This window comes from Rhinolophus sinicus, linkage group LG03 (genome assembly GCF_036562045.2).
Source record: "Rhinolophus sinicus isolate RSC01 linkage group LG03, ASM3656204v1, whole genome shotgun sequence".
Lineage (NCBI taxonomy): Eukaryota > Metazoa > Chordata > Mammalia > Chiroptera > Rhinolophidae > Rhinolophus > Rhinolophus sinicus.
In genome coordinates, this window is record NC_133753.1 from 26,946,080 (window position 1) to 26,963,885 (window position 17,806).

Below are 17,806 nucleotides of genomic sequence, written 5' to 3' on the forward strand. Positions count from 1 at the left end.
ATATGTACGCAAACCGAGCCCTCCCCTTGTCTCCCTCCATTAGTTTTACTGCTGCTTCCTCTACCTTTTGCTCTTAGTCAGATACCAGAAAAAGGGTATGTGGGCATTGTGGGTATGAAGCAATTTGGAAACAGGTGTGTGATGCACGTATAGGTTGGTACCGTGGCCTGGGAACCTTGTGAGCTCTGCCATATTTGGTGCATCATTGTTTTTCTTCTGTTCATGCTTCCCAGGGAAGAGTGGCTTCAAAGTGTAGTCCTAGGGAAACTTGCCAAATATTTTATGATAGGCCAAATCTGGACCAATTTTATTTTTATGGCAGTGTTTATTAAAAAGAATTTATACATACACATACATGTACACATGTGCATGCATGTGTGTGTATGAATGAAATAGTTTCCCTAATTTAAAGGTAGAAATCATCAAAAAAAACGCTGGATTTCTGGCTTTCCTTGAAACTAAGTCATTGGATTCATTTTTGCATGTGGCCACTGTTGGCTGGAACTCACGGCAGCTTCTACATGCCCTGCATTTTGCCTCAGTTCCCTCACTTCACTCATTTGTGGTATAAGCCAAGTCTCTGAAGCATTTGGGTTTCAGCCCTTGCTCTCAGGTACCAATCTCTGAGGACTGTTCCACCTCTTATCTATTACATTTCTCTAGGCCTATTCCTTCCCTGTCCTCCAACTTCCTTCTCCACAGTCTTGAAATCCTCATTTTCTTCCTTTCTAGCACTTTCTTACCAAATTTCAGGACTTCCACATCTTCCTTACCCCTTATCTTTTTCTCTTCCACCTACTTCCCCACCCACCCCCACCCCACCCCCAATTCCACCCCACAGAACGTGTGTGTGCGCACGTGTGCATGTGTGTGTGTCTGCCTGCTTGGGTAGAGGCTAGTTATGGGGGGACTCTTTGTGTCTCTTTTCAGATCCCATCCAACCTTTGTTATTCACAGTGACACCAGGTGAAAGCAGCAAAACCTGGGGCCGGAGCTCAGTCTTCCCGAAGGAGGAAGTGGAGGAGGAAGAGAAGAGGGCCCCCAAGAAGAAAGGACGGACGTGGGGGCCGGGTACACTTGGTCAGAAGGAGCTTGCCTCAGGAGACGAAGGGTAAGATCCAGATGATGGGAAATTCTTTCTCATTTAACGTCGGGTGCACTGTTTTCAACTATGATGTGAAATAGCATTTTCTCTGTTGTGTGTTTCACTCCTTTCTGAGAAATTATAAGCTTCTTGATCTTTACCACAGAGTGTTCCAATCTCCTTTTTCCCTGGAATCTCCTAGGATAGGGGTCGGCATACTTTTTCCAATAAGGGCCAGATGATAAATATTGTAGGCTTTGTGAGCCCAGTGGTGTCTCTTGTAACTACTCAACTCCACTGTGGTAGTGCAGAAGCGGCCATAGACCATGGACAAGACGTAAATGAATGAGCATGGCCGTGTTCCAGTAACAGTTTTTATAAAAACAGGTAGCAGGCAGAATGTAGCCCACAAGTTATCGTTCACTGACCCCTGAAGGTGTCCTAGTCAGAGTAGCAAGTACTCCAAGCATTAAGCAGATAGAGAGTTCTGCCTGAGCGTTCCCCTTATACCTGGCTCTTCCCCTTAAAAACATCTGCTGAGAAGTAAGAGTGGATTATGAGACTCTTGACTTGAGGCTCATCCCAAAGCAGCGGCCCACAGAATAATCTAGCTCTGGCAGAGCAGTTAGACATAATTCAAGGGCCACTAGAACTTCTCTTAGGCCCCGCCCCACAGCCACACTAATGTGTATGAGCTCCCCCTCTGTTCTCGCTGTGGGCTTGCGGCCTAGGAGATAAGTTGTACCCAGTTCCAGTCCTTCAGAGGCTAGTCACTAGTAGTGTAGTAAAGAGTTTGCATGCTGACCCCAGCCTGCCTGGGTGCAAATCCTGGCTCCACCATACCCAGCTGGGGGACTTTATATTTTCTCATCTATAAAATAGGGATTATATCTGTACCATCTCATGGAGTTGACGGAGGATTAAATAAATTCATCTTTGTGAAGTGCAAAGATTAGCTAGCTCATGTGGCTGGTTAGCTCAGTTTGTTAGAGTGCGTTACTACTAACACCAAAGTTGCCAGTTCAGTCCCCGCGTGGGCCACTGTGAGCTGCGCTCTCATTTAGAAAAAAAAAAAATTAGCTGCCTCATAGTGAGCATGTGTACATATTTGCTATGGTTCTTCCATGCTTCTCATACAATTCTCTTTCATACCTGAAGAATGAACATAGCGGGTTATGCTTCTTATTCATGGTGTTAGAATCTAGAACCATGTTTCTTGACTTTTCCTAGTGTGAGTATAAGTAGCAACCCCCTTTACCTTTTTAAGTGGCTCTATGAAGAGCTTCCAAGGTTGAATATTAGGCTTATATGTGCCCTGCACCTATAAGGTAACTGCCCTTGGTATTCCTCCAAACACTAAGATTTCATGTCCAAAATCTGTTTCTCTGTGTTATACCTTGGAATAGAAAATTTAGATATGAGGGCAAACTTACCTAAGCATTGTAGGAATTCAGTGATTGAGCTCTCTGGGGATGACAGATTGCTCTGCTATACTGAATTCTACAGTAGCAAGAGCGCCTCAGTTTGTCCTTTGAGCCCTGGCCTAGAGTAGAGCTGAGCTGGGGATGAGAAGAAACTGTCACCCTGAATCCCGTGATATTTCTGACATTAGTGTGATTCTAGGTAGGATTTCCGAGGGTGGCTATGGATCCCAATAGTTTCTACGGCTCTGCTTCATTAAAAGATTTTTTTTTTTTGTCTTGTTAGTAAAGTAACTTTATTTTGCATTACCAAATATTAACTTTGGGATTTTCTTCCTCCTTATATAGATTTTTTCCCTCAAAACTTCTGAATGAGTTCAAAATATGTGACTTTATTTTTCATGATTCTTAATTCCTATTGAAGAGATAAAATATATTCTATCCAGTCTCGAGTAAAGACTTCCTTAATGTCAGATATTTTTGAGAGCCTCTGTATGACAATATTTCTAAATGTAGTCCCTGTTGACTGAAGAAAATACATAATGGCAAAAAGCTATATTGAATTTCGTAAGGTTAAGTGAATTTGCATCTCCATACTTTAAAAAAATAATACACATCTGTAGGAAACATACACTCTTATCTGTAGTCAGCTTGGGTATCTATGGGTTCACAGGACCCCTGCAATTATGCTGTGGCTGCCCAGGACCAGTCACACAGATTTGGAATGTCTGGCCTGTACCAACTCAAGCAGGGCCATCTTGTTAATACTCTTTAATGGTGTAGGCTTTGCTGACTGGACAAGGGGAGGGTGGATGGCGATGTAGCTAGAGGGCAGCCCTGAGGGTTCTCGTGTGGGAGAGGCTAAGCTGGATGTGCCCGCTGCTGCCCACTACTGATTGTCTTTATTCATTGAAGATCCCCTCAGAGACGTGAGAAAGCTAATGGTTTAAGTACCCCATCAGAATCTCCACATTTCCACTTGGGGTGAGTCTACTCTTCACCCTTGCAAATGTATTGGTAATAATCCCCCTTCCATTTCCTTGTTCTCACAGCATACGCCAGAGACTCAAACCTCATTATTACCGGGCTGTGCTGATGCGTTTTTTTTTGTTGTTTTTTTAAGCAGTACCATCGTGCACCTTGGGAAAATTCCTGTGTTGGGCTGACTGTTGCTTGTTCTCCACTTCCCTGACCTGTTGGGGTTCTCCGGGCACCCTTAATTTTACGCAGACGGTACTTGGCTATTTACCCTTTGATCTGTAGCCCTGGCTTTGACTTTACTAATCTGGATTTCCTTGGACCCAGAGCTGGAGGCGGTGTTACAAGATTATCAGTTAGAAGACCCAAGCTAGGGGTTTAGCAACGTGCTCATTTCTGGCTGTGTCTTTTGGTGGACACCGCTGGTGGCTGGAATGTACTTGAATTCACTGGTGTTTGTGATAGCACTTGAAACAGAGACCTGAAGTCAGGACAAAGGTGGTCGTTCAGGATGGGCGGGCAAGAGGAGGCTATAGTTGAACAGCTTTTTCTGTCCCTAAAATGAGCGCCACCTCTGGTTCTAATCCTCGTATCTCCAAGGCAACCATAGCACAGATTTCTCAGTCCTCCCTCTTGCTGTCCTCAAGCGAAGAGACCAGTGTTTCTGGGCCCCTGATTCCCCCAGTCTATAAGGGGATTAGGCGGGGCTCCCAGCCTGTATCCTGGGGTTCCTGGCTTGTCAGTGTGAGCTGATCACAGAGATTTGAAAGTGAGCTCCTGTCCTTTTCCTCTCCAGTCCCAGACAAACCGAGGGCTCAAGTACAGCACTGTGTCCTACCCACATAGGTCTGTCCCAAAGTGCACTGTGTGGGTGCAGCTTTGTTGGCTGGTTTTTGTTTTCTGAGAAGTGGATGGCTTTGAAAGTTGCCTAAGCATGCCATAAGCTTGGAAGGAGAAATTGAGAAATGGTGTGAGTGGAGTGGCCTGGCCCATCTCTGCTAGCTCATTGCCCAGAGCTTGCCTCGCATCACAGGTCTTGGCATTGCAGTATTTCTAATGTCACCAATGTGTTGTATTCAGTGTCTGTGGATTGATGGCCTCTCCCTTAAGATGGGCTCAGGCAAGACCCTGGCTTGTGCTAGGTAGTCCTTACGTGCTTCCAGCCTGCTCACCAGATCTTGCAATAGCCCATAGCAGCATGTGAAGGGGATGGCTCATGCCACTGCTTTTATTTCCCTAGAGCATGTGCACTTTTGTTAATGAAGCAGGTGGGCTCAGTAAGATTTATTGCCTGTATCCCAAGGTTCTTGGGTTTTGATGTAATTAAGCAGACAGGGAAGGACATTTCCACAGGCCCGTGAAGCTGAGGATGGAGGAAGAGAAGTAAGCAGTTTTAACTGTTTCCTCATTTCCCCTTATTTAGCCTCAAATCCCTGGTAGATGGATACAAACAGTGGTCGTCCAGTGCCCCCAACCTGGGGAAGGGCCCAAGGAGCAGCCCAGCCCTGCCAGGGTTCACCAGCCTCATGGAGATGGGTAAGCATAGCCCTCGTCTTGATTCTCCCCTGTTACCTCAGGGAATTCTTGGCCAAGCTTTTGGGACTATTTTGGACCCTTAGTATTACTGCATGGGGGTCGTTTCCTCTTACTCAACTCCTGGTCCCCCCACCCTCTTCCCTCTTAGTCTGCCCTACTCCCATTTTGAATCTTCCTAAATCACTACTGCTGCCATGGAGCCTGCCCTTGGCCTTCTATCCCATGGGGCTAGTTATAGTCTCCTTAGGGGAGTGCAGAAAGGTGCGGCTTGAATCAGCCATCTCCCTTTTCTGGGTCTGTTTCCTGGTATTTTAATGTGGGGAGTCCACAAGAGATGGTGGTAGAAGACGCTGCAGTCTTCCTCTTAAGGAAGCCTTACAGTGTTGCCCATGATTGCTAAATGGGTAAGTTCTTCCCCCGGTTCTCTTTCAGGTAGTCCTCTTATGTCTGTAGATTTCCAAGGTCATAGCAAGTCAGTCTATAGAGTAGATTGGCCTTTACCCATGTAGGGGATTCTAATCCTTTCCAGGAAACTAGTCCTAAGACAAGTCTCTAGGATATCATTCTAGAAATCCAAGGTCCCTTCCAATTTTAAGGTGCAAAAAATTAGGGATATTTCTGTTTTATCCAATGTTCTAGGAAACTCACACTGCGCTTCTTGTGTTGAGGGTCCCTATGCTCTAAAGAAAGAGCAGATTAGCAGATCCCCTTTCGGCAAACAGAGAAACAGGCTCTGGAATGGAGAGTGATTTTCCCACTGGTCAGAGTTGAGTGTGGAGAGTAAAGCCCTATTGGTTCAGTGCCCAGTCCCTTGACCTCAGGAGGCCTGGAGATGGAGAAAAAGACCAGAATCTTATTCTTGTTGCTTCGTTCCCATTTCCTCTTTCCTGTTCCTCTTCTCATCTTCACAGAGGATGAGGACAGTGAAGGCCCAAGGAGTGAGGAGAGTCATCTACAGCATTCACCCAACCAGTCCTACCTCTGTATCCCATTCCCTCGTGGAGAGGATGGGGATGGCCCCTCCAGTGATGGAGTCCACGAGGAACCCACCCCAGTCAACTCAGCCACCAGTACCCCTCAACTGACGCCAACCAATAGCCTCAAGCGAGGTGGCACCCACCACCGTCGCTGTGAGGTGGCTCTGCTTGGTTGTGGGGCTGTTCTCGCAGCCACAGGCCTAGGGTTTGACCTGCTGGAAGCTGGCAAGTGCCAGCTGCTTCCCCCGGAGGAACCTGAGCCACCAGCCCGGGAGGAGAAGAAGAGGCGTGAGGGTCTTTTTCAGAGGGCCAGTCGTCCTCGCCGGAGCACCAGCCCCCCATCCCGGAAGCTCTTCAAGAAGGAAGAGCCCATGCTGTTACTAGGAGACCCCTCTGCCTCCCTAACACTGCTCTCTCTCTCCTCCATCTCCGAGTGCAACTCCACCCGCTCCCTGCTGCGTTCCGACAGTGATGAGATCATGGTGTATGAGATGCCTGTCAGCCCAGTTGATGCCCCACCCCGGACCCCCTGCACCCACAACCCTTTGGTCAATGTCCGAGTAGAGCGCTTCAAGCGAGACCCTAACCAATCTCTGACTCCCACCCACGTCACCCTTACAGCCCCCACCCATCCCAGTGGGCACCGGCGGACTCCTTCAGATGGGGCCCTCAAGCCAGCGGCTCTCCTAGCCAGCAGGAGCCCCTCCAGCAATGGGTTGAGCCCCAGCCCTGGAGCAGGTGAGTCTTGCCCTCCTCCTCCTTTCTCTTTCCTGCCTTCGTGCCTCCCCCGGGAGTGACTTCCATTTCTCTGACTCAGCCAATCAAGACATGCTGCTCTGGGGTGGAACAGTGGCTGACTTCTCTCTGTCCTATGCCTCAGGGGGTCTTGCCTGGGGAGCGAAAGAGGGCAGGCAGGTTCTGGGACCCCTGCAGATGTGCAGGCACTGGGTCTTCGAGTGCACAGTGCAGTGCTTTCAGCCTACAGGAAGGGCAGGAGTCTGGTGCTGTTTGTTCCCTGCAGAGGAGAACGAAATTACTGAAAGAAGTCCTGCTCTGCATACAGAATGGCTATTTTCTGCAACGTAGCTGGGCTCTTGCTTCTCTTTACAGCATTAGGATAGAAACACTCATAAGGCAAGCGTCCACCTGTGCCTCACACCCTGCGCCACTCATCCCTTTCTCATGCCTGACTCTGGATGTGGAGAGGTGGCCAGGTAAATTGCAGTGCCTGTGCATACGCCTGCCTTCACCATATGACACCTGTGACACCTGGGCAGGCATACGCCCAGCCTTGGTCTTTCCTACCATTGTCTCTTGCTCCCTAAAAGACTTGGATCTGACTTGGAAACTGCCTCTAATCCAGTAGGAGAGGGATGGCAATACCCTTCCTACGAGATTTGAGGATGAATGACAGTTGGATTTGACGATTCAGGTATCCCTCCCCCTTCACATTTTTTTGTTAAATTCAAATATGTGATCTCTTTGGAGATAGAGACCCTTATATTACTCATCCTTTTTAGATTTCTGGTATCTAGCTTTGTTCCCATCACATGTTTATTGAATGAATGAACTGTGAATGAACAGACATTTCCTTAAATCGGGGGTCAGCAAACCTTTTTGGTAAAGGGCCGAATAGTAAATATTTTAAGCTTTGTGGGTCATACAGTTTCCATTGTAACTACTCAACTCTGCTGCTGTAGTGGGAGAGCAGGAATGAGTGTGGCTATGTTCCAATAAAACTTTATTTACAAACACGGGGCTAGCTTATGGGTTGTAGTTTGCTGCCATCTACCTTAAGTCATTTCATTACAGATGTGACCCCCCTATGTCTCATTATTATTATCAGATACAGTGACCATGGCCTTCTAGTTCACTGGTATATTTCCAGGGCTCCCAGCGCTGCATGGCACATAGTAGATGCACATTAATTATGTATTATTCATCTTATCCTAAGTGAGTAGGGCTATGGCAAGGTGGGGAGGGAGCAGCATATTTCTGGCTCAGAAACGAAGTGCCATCATCTGATGCCTCTCCTTTTGTCTTTTTGACCAGGAATGTTGAAAACCCCCAGCCCCAGCCGAGATCCAGGTGAATTCCCCCGTCTCCCTGACCCCAATGTGGTCTTTCCCCCAACCCCACGACGCTGGAACACACAGCAGGACTCTACCTTGGAAAGACCCAAGACCCTGGAGTTTCTGCCTCGGCCACGTCCTTCTGCCAACCGGCAACGGTTGGACCCTTGGTGGTTTGTGTCCCCCAGCCATGCCCGTAGCGCCTCCCCAGCCAACAGCTCCAGCACGGAGACGCCCAGCAACCTGGACTCCTGCTTTGCTAGCAGCAGCAGCACTGTGGAAGAGCGGCCTGGACTTCCAGCCCTGCTCCCGTTCCAGTCAGGGCCACTGCCCCCCAGTGAGCGGACGCTTCTGGACCTGGATGCAGAGGGCCAGAGTCAGGACAGCACTGTGCCACTGTGCAGAGCTGAACTGAACACACACAGGCCTGCCCCTTATGAGATCCAGCAAGAATTCTGGTCTTAGCCTGTAAAGGGTCAGGGGTGGGCAAGGAGGAAGCAGGAGGATATGGGGGCGGGGGGAGCTGGCTGGCACAGCCCTTTCTCAGAGTTGGACCCCCTGAGATCCAGTCCTACTTCTTGCACTGATAATGCACTTTGAAGATGGAAGGGATGGAAGCAGGGCCACTTCAGAGGGTCTCTCGGCCTGCAGGGCCTTTCTACCCATGTCCACTGGAGGCGCTGTGGGTATCAGCTCTGGCTGTCCAGGGGAGGGGGTGCATGCATGTCCCCCACTCTCCACAGTCTTCCTCGCCTTTGGGGTGACCCTGCAGTGTCACTCAGCCAAATCTGTCTGCTGCTCCCCCTCCTAAGCCCCCTGGGTATACCCAGAGTCTGTCCTGGGGTCCCTCTGTTGGCCCTGATTTCAGCCTTCCCAAACACCAGTATTGGATGTTCTGTGATTGATTTTGCTCCTCTTCCACATTCTTCCCCAACACCCAAGAATCCGAATCTTGTTTGGTGTGAGATAAGAGCTTTTCTGTGTCCTAAGTCCTTTCATGTTAGCTGGAGGACTGGAGGCAAGGTGCCCCAGTGTGGGGCATGGGAGTTGATAGACTTGGCACTACCTACCTGCACTTCCAGGTGCCCCACTTATTTATTTGAGCCAACCAGTGGTAGGGGGAGTCGCCTCAGAACTGGGGGGAGGGAAGGGAGTTAGGGAAAATTCACTGAATTTCAGTAAAGAGGGTAGCAGAGTCTGTCTGTCTATCCTTGTTCCTTTCTGAAAAACGCAGAAGGGAAGAAACCAGCACTTGTTGATGGCACCCATCTCCTGCCTGGGGTCCGAACATGGTCAGACCAGATTCTGATACAAATATATGCTCATTTGTGCTCGCTTCGTCAGCACATAGACAAATATATGCTCATCCCATGAATAGTTTCTTGGGATGCCAGAGATGAAGCTTCTGTGTCTGTCCCTTTTGTTGTCTGATCTCTGTGTGTTATTCCCTTCCGTTGACCTTTCCTGCAGCCCCTGGAATTAGTGGACTTTGGGTTATAGATACCTCTGCATTGCACCCAAATAGCCGATGGGGTCAGGGTGAGGGGTCCTGGACACTGGGCGTTGGAACTGTGGGTATTCCTTCTCAGCCAGGCTATCCGTTCTGGGACACCCTTGAAGTAAAACGGAGCCATTAGCATTACCTTCCAACATGGATGTGGTGAGGCGATGATGTTTGTAAGATGCTTAGTGAACCGCTGATGTACAGTAGCCTGTAAGTCCCAAGCGGTGCACACTGACGAAGGCCTCCTGTCTCTGAGCACAGAGAGCCCCTCATGCTGGGCTCTGGGCCATGAGCTAGGCAGTAAAACAACAGCGGCCAACTCTGACTTTTCTGGAATTTGTTTCCTTAAGTAGAATGTTGAACTTCTTCTGGAGCTTTCTCATGTGTATCTTCACTATTCCCCTTACCCTGAGGCCTCCTGTGTCAAGTGTGAACAGTTGTCTTTGTGCGGAACTAACAATTTGATGGGGAGTAGAGTTCTTAGGTCTTGCTCCTCTCCCCTCAAGACTCTCTAAATGTTGCTCCACTGTCTTTTATCATGGAATATTTCTCTGGAGATGTTGGAAGCCAACCTGCAGATTCCTTGAATTCTGGCATTGCCTGAATGCCAGAGTAGGGAAAGCAGTGAAACAGATCCAAGTGGTGGATGGTCACCGCCCTCACTCTGGAACTATGATAGACATCCTGCCCTGGGGATGACAAAAGGGATGACCTTGGTTTTCAGAGTGTTCCTTGTTGGTTCAAGGGCCCCACCTAGTCTTGAGTAGGGAGATTATGTTTGCCTCTCCTCTCCCATTCCTCAGCTAAGAGGGAAAAAATGTGAATCCTGTCAGCAGTTTCAGCAAACCAAGTGACTTCCTCTTCATTCTTGGTGGGGAGAGGGACACAGATGGTCTGTTCTGTGCCCTCTCCCTGGACTCCCTATAGCTCCAGCCCCTGAGCCACTAACACATCTGTAAAAGTGTGGCTCCACTAAATGGCGCTCTGGTGGGGTACGGCCTACAGCGTAATATAAACCGTGCTGGCTCTGGACAGTGCTCTCTGATAAGAGGCAGGGATTTTTCCTTTGCTCATTTCCTGCTTTTTGTCATTTTGTTAGGTTGCAGCCATCTCTCTTGGAAGTGGTATATAAGTGAGGTAGCGTAAACTGAATGACAGCCACTTGCCATTGAGTGAGAGGTTGAACCCAGTTCTTACTCCTCCATCCAGGGGGACGACAAGGGAGACCTGGGTCTGTGCTAAGGGAAGAATTATACCTTCAGAAGGAAGAAGCAAGATTGTTCTGGAAATGCTTCTGTGAGTTTCCATGAAGAAGAGGGAACTTTCCACTCCTCCAAACCTGCTTGCCACACTCTTTCTCTGTAGGGCAAGGTCGGGATGGGATATGGATCCTGTACAGTAACGGGATTGAGTTGCTTCCTGTCCGCCCAGGTTCCCTTGCCTCTGCAGCGGTAGTAGCGGCCTTCCTTTTCCCTTCTCTTTCTTCAGAGATTCTTCCTCTTGCTCTTGGCAGGGGCTCACTATGTGGACGAGGGTGATAGGATCCTTTGGCTCCTTCCTCTGATTCTAAACAGGATTATCCTCCGTTTTTCCCCTTGGGCATCCAGGTCACTGCCAGGGGCTGAGTAAAGGTCCCAGTTATCCTCGTATTATTTCTAAGAGCTGTGGTGGATGCTCTTAACTTCACATCCTGCGGGTCTGGTAGTGACGACAACGGTCACGATGACGATGAATCCTGTGTTTGCATGACTGGGAATAATGCTACCCTTTCCTCCCGACTTTTGCAAAATTACGTCATTTTCCTTCTGTATTCGATATCCTTGCTGATAGAGGTGGGGAAATGCTCAAAGGTGAAGATTCAAGTGAAGAGAGATTAAAAAGCTGCGTGGATGGTTTGCTGAGTCGGCCACCAGGCTCTGAGACCTGAACAAGTTGGCTCTCTTCCCTATTCTGCTTTTGGTGTCTGACCTCAGGCTCGTCCCTTTGCCCCTCTCAGATTTCCTTCCTGTAAAAGCTGCCGTCACCTGCTTCCCTCACAAGGGCAATGAGAGTAAGTATCAGCAGCAGGTCAGTGAAGCACGTGGCTCTCTGCAGGCAGTGACTAGGACGGACTGCTGAAGGTGACTGTGGTTCTCACCACCTTTATTTCAAGGAGATTCACCGACTGTTTCTTCTTTTGGCTTCTGGAAGAGTTGTGATTGGGAGTTGGCTTTGCATGACTAATAAGGACCATGGTGAGGCACGTGCTTTTCTGCATTTATGTAGCACCTGATGTTTACAAGCATCCTTCCTAATTCCCTCACTTAACTTGGCAGGCAGGTCATCCCTACCATTAGTGTCTGATTGACAGAGGAGGAAGTAGGAGACGGGGAGGTGGGAAGCAGCATCAGGATCACAGTTTCAGGTCTCTGATTTCTTGGAGTCACTCGCAGAGTCTTATTTATTTAGAGACTGGAATCAGGCCAATTCCTGGAAGAGATCTTTGGGAAAGGGTCTGCTGACCCTTGGGACATGTGTCATGGTATGGGCTTCCTCACAAAGCCCTTTTCCTTCAGACCACGATTGCTCAGGGACACGAGACACGCCAAGGGCAGCTAGGCCTGATTCTTGCTCCACAATCCCCATATTGGGGAGCCCTCCTGCCTCCTTCCCCTATGAGGAGGGAGACCCCCTCATCAGCAGCCCTAACTCTTCAAGCTTGCTTTTAACCAAGCACAGAGCTGTGGCTACTGAAGGCTGGATGACTGTGAATGGTATGCTTCAGGGTTGAAATGTCCGTCCAGCAGGCCCTTCTGAATGCAGAACCTGACCTTTCCCTCGTGTTTTATTAAGCCTGTGCCTTTGACCCTAGCGTGTGAGGCCCTGACAGGTCAGGAACTCTCCATTGCCTCTTGAAGGGTTGGGGGAAGAAGCAGGTGCTGCCGTTTCTGGGATGCCAGGCTTTTCCTGAGGGCCCTGCCAGAGACTGTGGACTGGGTGGGAGGTGAGAGCAGCCCTCACAGTGCGTTGTGGCCGTAAGCGAACGTGGTGGCAGGAATCTGGTGACCTGAGCAGCGTCTCTTCCCCTCTGTGGATCTCTGAGCCCAACCACGAACTAAGGATGATGCTGCCTTTCGTACCGGAAGCCGGAAGCACGAAGCAGAACTTCTAACTTTAAAACGTAAGGTCCTGGAGCCCCAGGTCCAGCACTGAGAATCCTCACCTGGCTAGATTGCTTCCCTTTGTGGAGAAAAGTGGGGCGGAGAGGGAGGAGGGTTGTAGGTCAGAAACATTTGGAAAATGATCAGCTCTACATGGTTCAACCTTCTAGACCTCGGGCCTCTCTCTTTGGCTTCAGACCTGAGGATGATTTCTTGTCAAGCCACAGTAATTGTTCGGAACACATTCTCAAATGTGCCTCTCTTCTTTCAGGCAAACACTGTTTTCTTAGATCAGGAATTCAAATAAATAAAAATCCACATCAGAAAGGAAAACTCACTGCTGCTTCTGGGGAGTCCTCAGGACTTGGCTTTTTCCTGGCTTTGCCACCTGGGTGCTTGCCACCTCAGACCACTAGTGTTGGAAGGCAGGAGGCAAAAACTGGAGTCCTGGCTGATTAAGGCTAATTAACAGGGCTTAGGTGCCTAATTAGGCTGACCCAACCCTGGGTTTCTGGTTGGCTGTGCAGGCCAGGTGAGCCCCTCATCTCAGACTGTTGACTGAATATTTTCCATTAGACTTGATGAGATACTGACAGGCCCCACCCCCTCCTTTGTCCATTACTCAGCCTGGAAAGCACCCTGCACCCCCCACCCCACCCCAAGGCTTCTCAGGGAGCCCTGGCATTTGTTCTTCCAAAGGTTGGGCTCCCTCCTTAATCTGGAGCCAGTAGGACTGGTCTTTCCTGATTCTTACTGTCTGGTTCCCTGCATCCCCTCCCCGTTGCCTCGCTTTGGGTTTTTAGCTCACAACTGCAGCTGGAAACAATAAATGGAGAAAGGCCCAGTTGGTTACCAGAGCCAGGAGCTTTTCCACACCTCTCTTTGTTTCTCTTGGAAACAGGCCTTTCTCCTGACCCATCTTCCCTCCTGACTGGCCTGACCCACCCTCCCTGCCAACACCCACAACCTAGTTTTACTAGACTGATTGGCAGGCGTGGACCTGACAACGAGATAGGTGTCTCTGGATGAAACACTGGGACATAATTCCTGAGGTTCAGAGACAGCCCTTTCCTCCTGGGACACGTGAAGTGGACATCCAGGAATTCTGAACCCAGAGGTCAGCTTGGTTTTATGAAGAGTCCTGGGGAGTGACGGCCCTGTGGATATGGTGTTACTTGCCCTGCACTTACTAAAGTGCAAGACCAAGTTTCAAAAGCACTAAGTTGTCCACATTCCTAAAATCCTTCACACCCAGACAACTGTATGGACAGATGCTGACTTTATTTAAAATTTTGGTATTGTATTCAACATGGATTGTTTTCATTCATTTTAACTTAAAATACTGAAATATGATTTATCTTGATAACTGTGGTCTTTTTGGTGCCCCCTTAAGTTTTGCAACCCAAGTGAGCACTTCAGTCACCTCGCCCTTGCCCTGGCCCTGCCTGCCCCTCGTCTGGATCTGTGGTGGTGCTCAGGCAGAGTTGGGAAGGAGGTTTTAGGCTTGTTTGTTTGTTCTGGTTGACCTTGCCCTCAAGTCCTCAGTGAGGTGGTAGCTCTGGGAGTGTTTGCATTTACATAGGAAAGAACGGTGAAACATCAAGGACAGTTTTCATCTTTGGACCTGTAATTGGGGGTGACTTTTTCTTGATATCCTCTGGCTTCCTTTCAGCCTCTCTGAAACCTTGAGGCCACTTAGAGGTGTGTACATGTTTTAAGGGAAAGGTAAGTGATTGCAGTAGAGAGGAGCCTTTCTTAAGCCTTTTTGGGACATCTTTGAACTTCTGGAGATGTGAACAAACCATACTCATTCTCTCTCCCAGATTTCAGAAAGGACTCAAGTGGGTGGAGGTGTTTGCACTTCCTTGCCCGCCTATAGCGGTGTTCCGTAGCACTGTGCCTGGCCTTAGGGAGCCTTCTAACGTCAACACATCACATCACTGCCACCAGTATCCTTTTTACTATCATTATTATTTTCTCATCTTTATTTCACTCTCATCATTTATCTCTGCCTCCAGTTCCAGAAGCCATGCTGGCTATGGCTCTTTCCTTCATCACTGTCAGAGTGAGAGATGGGTTTATCCTGGCCTAGGCCTGGGGAATAACCAGAAATTATAGGAAATCATTACATTTCCTCTATGTGGGAGGTGCTGTCATGTATGTGTGTGTGTGTGTATACACACACACACACACACACACATATATATATATATATATATATATATATATATATATTTTTTTTTTTTTTTTAACTCAATCATTTTGGGAGGGGAGGTGTGACCCCCATCCGGGGATGTGGAAACTGAGGCTCAGATCATTTTGTATCATGGCCAAGATCACACAGCAGCTACATTGCTGATCTGCTTGGCTCCAAAGTTGTCTCTCATTTTCCTCTGAGCGCATTTTAGGCCACCATTTAGAAGCCCTGGGATAAAATCAGTCTAGCTTAGATACACCTAGACCTTGTGATGGCTCTTTGTCCCAGGAGGAGTGTGTCCCATGGCTAACCCATCATCTGCTTTTGTGACTGGACTTACCCAGCAGAACTTGTAACCTCCCGACACTCAGCCGCCTTCCTCTCCACTGGCTGCTTTCTCCTCCCCTGTTTCCTCTCCACAATTTTTCAGGGTTTGTTCCACACGGGTTGAATGTGTCAATTCTGTAGCTCTTCTCCCAGGACCACTCCAGGCCTGTGGGCTCCTCTCCTGTTTCTAGCCTCCAGTTGCCCCATTACTGTTCTTTGCCATCGCTTCAATGTCCCTCCCAGCCTTTCGAGTTTGGAAGCCTTATTGTAGCTCCTTGTGTGGAACTTGAAGCCAGGCTTTTGCCTTTTTTGTTGTATCTAGGAGTTACATGCCCTTGGTACCCAGTTGTAGCGAAGAAGGGAGATGATGAACTTGTCAAATATTTCCTCGTTTCCCTCATCACCCATTCCTCCCCCCCACACACACACGTTCCCGTGCGCACACACAGATTTGGTCTAAGACTGTATCTTCTAGAGAATTAAGGAAAGGAGTTGGAGATGGGTTTTATCTACTTACTTCGCAGAAAAGTTTTCTTTGGGATTTCCCCCTGTTAGAGCCTTTGAGTCCAGGTAAAGTGAAAGTTCACGTACGTGTTTGTTTTCCTTCTCTGTAATTAGCTACTAGTTTTCATCCTAGGCCCTCCCTGCTCTAGTGTCCTGTCCGTGTGTCCTGACCCTGTGTCTTTGAATTCCCATTTTGCTTTGGGATTTAAGTTATTGTAACTTGTCAACAATATTTAAAATAGAAAAGTCCTGAAGAAAAATTTTCAGGTTCTTTTCTTTGGTTTCTTTTTTTTTTTTTTTCAAGGTACTGTAAATTGTTGACTAGGGATGCCAAGCAGGCTTGGTGCGATGGCTAAACCTCTCATTGTATTACAGTGTAATGCCGATCTCAGCCTGGTCTCACCGCCAGGCACACACAGACTTGAATAAAACTGTTACAACAATGACTTCTGTTTTACCGTGGTGCTTTGTAAACTTGTCTTTTCCCCTCGTTTCTTTTTAATTAAACAAGGTGTCCAAGTAACTGGCTGTTTCTGGGGAATTTTCACATGTCAGAAGAGAGAGACAGATATGGTGCAGGACACAAGAGGGGGCTGAGGAGCCTCTCTGAAGGGGCTATGACCTCCAGCTGGACCACAGGCGGCTTTTCTGAAGATGACGCTGAACAGCGCCTGCCCAGATGATTCGGTCTCTTCTCACAGCTGACTTTGGCACAGATCATGAGTTTTGGTTTTCAGAGCCCCTAGTGTGTGCTGTCTCCAGCTCCCTGTCATTATCCACCCTGACACTGCTGGTGAAGTTGTGAATGGAGTTAAGAGGATAAATACAAGTGGAGTTGTATACTTATGGACAAGATTTGCTGGCTGTGAGTCATGGATTCCTTGTGGTCTTGATACAAATGGCATTTTTTCAGCTGTGTGACCTTGGGCAAGACACTTAACCTCTCTGGGCCACTTCTGTAGCAAGCTGATCAAAAAGCAGCCTCTGTGCTCTCACTTTGAATGATTATGTACTGAGTGGGGATGGGACTGAAAGCAGACAGGAAAAATTTTGTTTGGGGCCATTCTCTGCCTTTTTAGTCCCCTATTTCATTATTCAGCTGAATGTGGAAAAAATTGACACCCTCATGCCTTAATGCCATGACCTTTCACTTCACACCATACTTCTTAGCTTTTTCCTTTGTAACCTTGGGATGGGTGACATTGAGCTAGGATTCTATGCTGGATGCTTAGATTGTGAGGAGAAAGATCCTTTTGCTGAACTTCAAGGTAGGTTTGACCAGGGCCCATATAACCTTTGTAAAGCAGATTGGGTAAAGATGAAAATTGAACTAAACTCCTTGCTGGAGAAGATGCCATGAAAGGCACCATGTGCTGCATACATGTATATAAATTGTCTCATGTTCTGGAAAGCAGTTTGACCATATGGCATTAATTTATCACATAGGCCCAGAAAGTCCATTTAGTAATAAAACTGGCTACAATGTGCCAAACATTGCACTAAGACTTGACAGACATTATCTCATTTATAACATCTCGACATCCTTAAGAGTAGATCCCATTTTCTCCATTTTATTTTGAGGAAAGTAAGGATCAGAGTCAAGTAACATGGCCAAGGCCACACAGCTATCAAAGGGGCTGGGATGTGTCTGATTCTAGCATATGCACTTGTATCCTAAGAATAAGTCGGATACAGACAAAACTTTACAGGTCATCCCAACATTATTTACAGGAGGGTTCGAGAGACTACAAATGACCCAAACAAGATTGTCTTTTGGTCTCCTTCCACCCTCCACCCTCTTCCTCACTCAACACAGAATCTGAGAAAGTGAGAGCATGAAGGCTCTTCACAAATGAGAAATAGTCTAAATGCCTGGCAACGGGGGTTGCTTACACTTCGCTTCTTTGCAAGGCATTTGTTGAGTATCTTCTAGGTGCCAGGTGCCAGCTGCACACTGGAGATTCACAGCTTGTTCAGATAGAGCCCAGCTCTCAGAGACCCTATGGTCTGGTGGGAGAGATTGAAGTCTACAGTAATCTGTTTAATATAATAATGTTGTCAGTGCT

General features: G+C 48.0%; 1 protein-coding gene across 2 annotated transcripts in view; it reads left to right on the top strand.

The window, feature by feature from the left end:
* MAP3K9 (mitogen-activated protein kinase kinase kinase 9) overlaps positions 1-16,186 on the top strand; it is a 74,581-nt gene extending 58,395 nt beyond the window's left edge. The window contains exons 8-12 of one of the 2 annotated variants that reach the window (XM_019733341.2): positions 958-1,111; positions 3,421-3,489; positions 4,907-5,019; positions 5,931-6,734; positions 8,049-16,186. In XM_019733341.2, the coding sequence (XP_019588900.1) occupies positions 958-1,111; positions 3,421-3,489; positions 4,907-5,019; positions 5,931-6,734; positions 8,049-8,533 (1,625 nt within the window). In that variant the 3' untranslated portion in view covers positions 8,534-16,186. The remainder of the gene's footprint in view (positions 1-957; positions 1,112-3,420; positions 3,490-4,906; positions 5,020-5,930; positions 6,735-8,048) is intronic. The other variant, XM_019733342.2, reaches the window with a different exon arrangement.
* Positions 16,187-17,806: the final 1,620 nt, after the last annotated feature.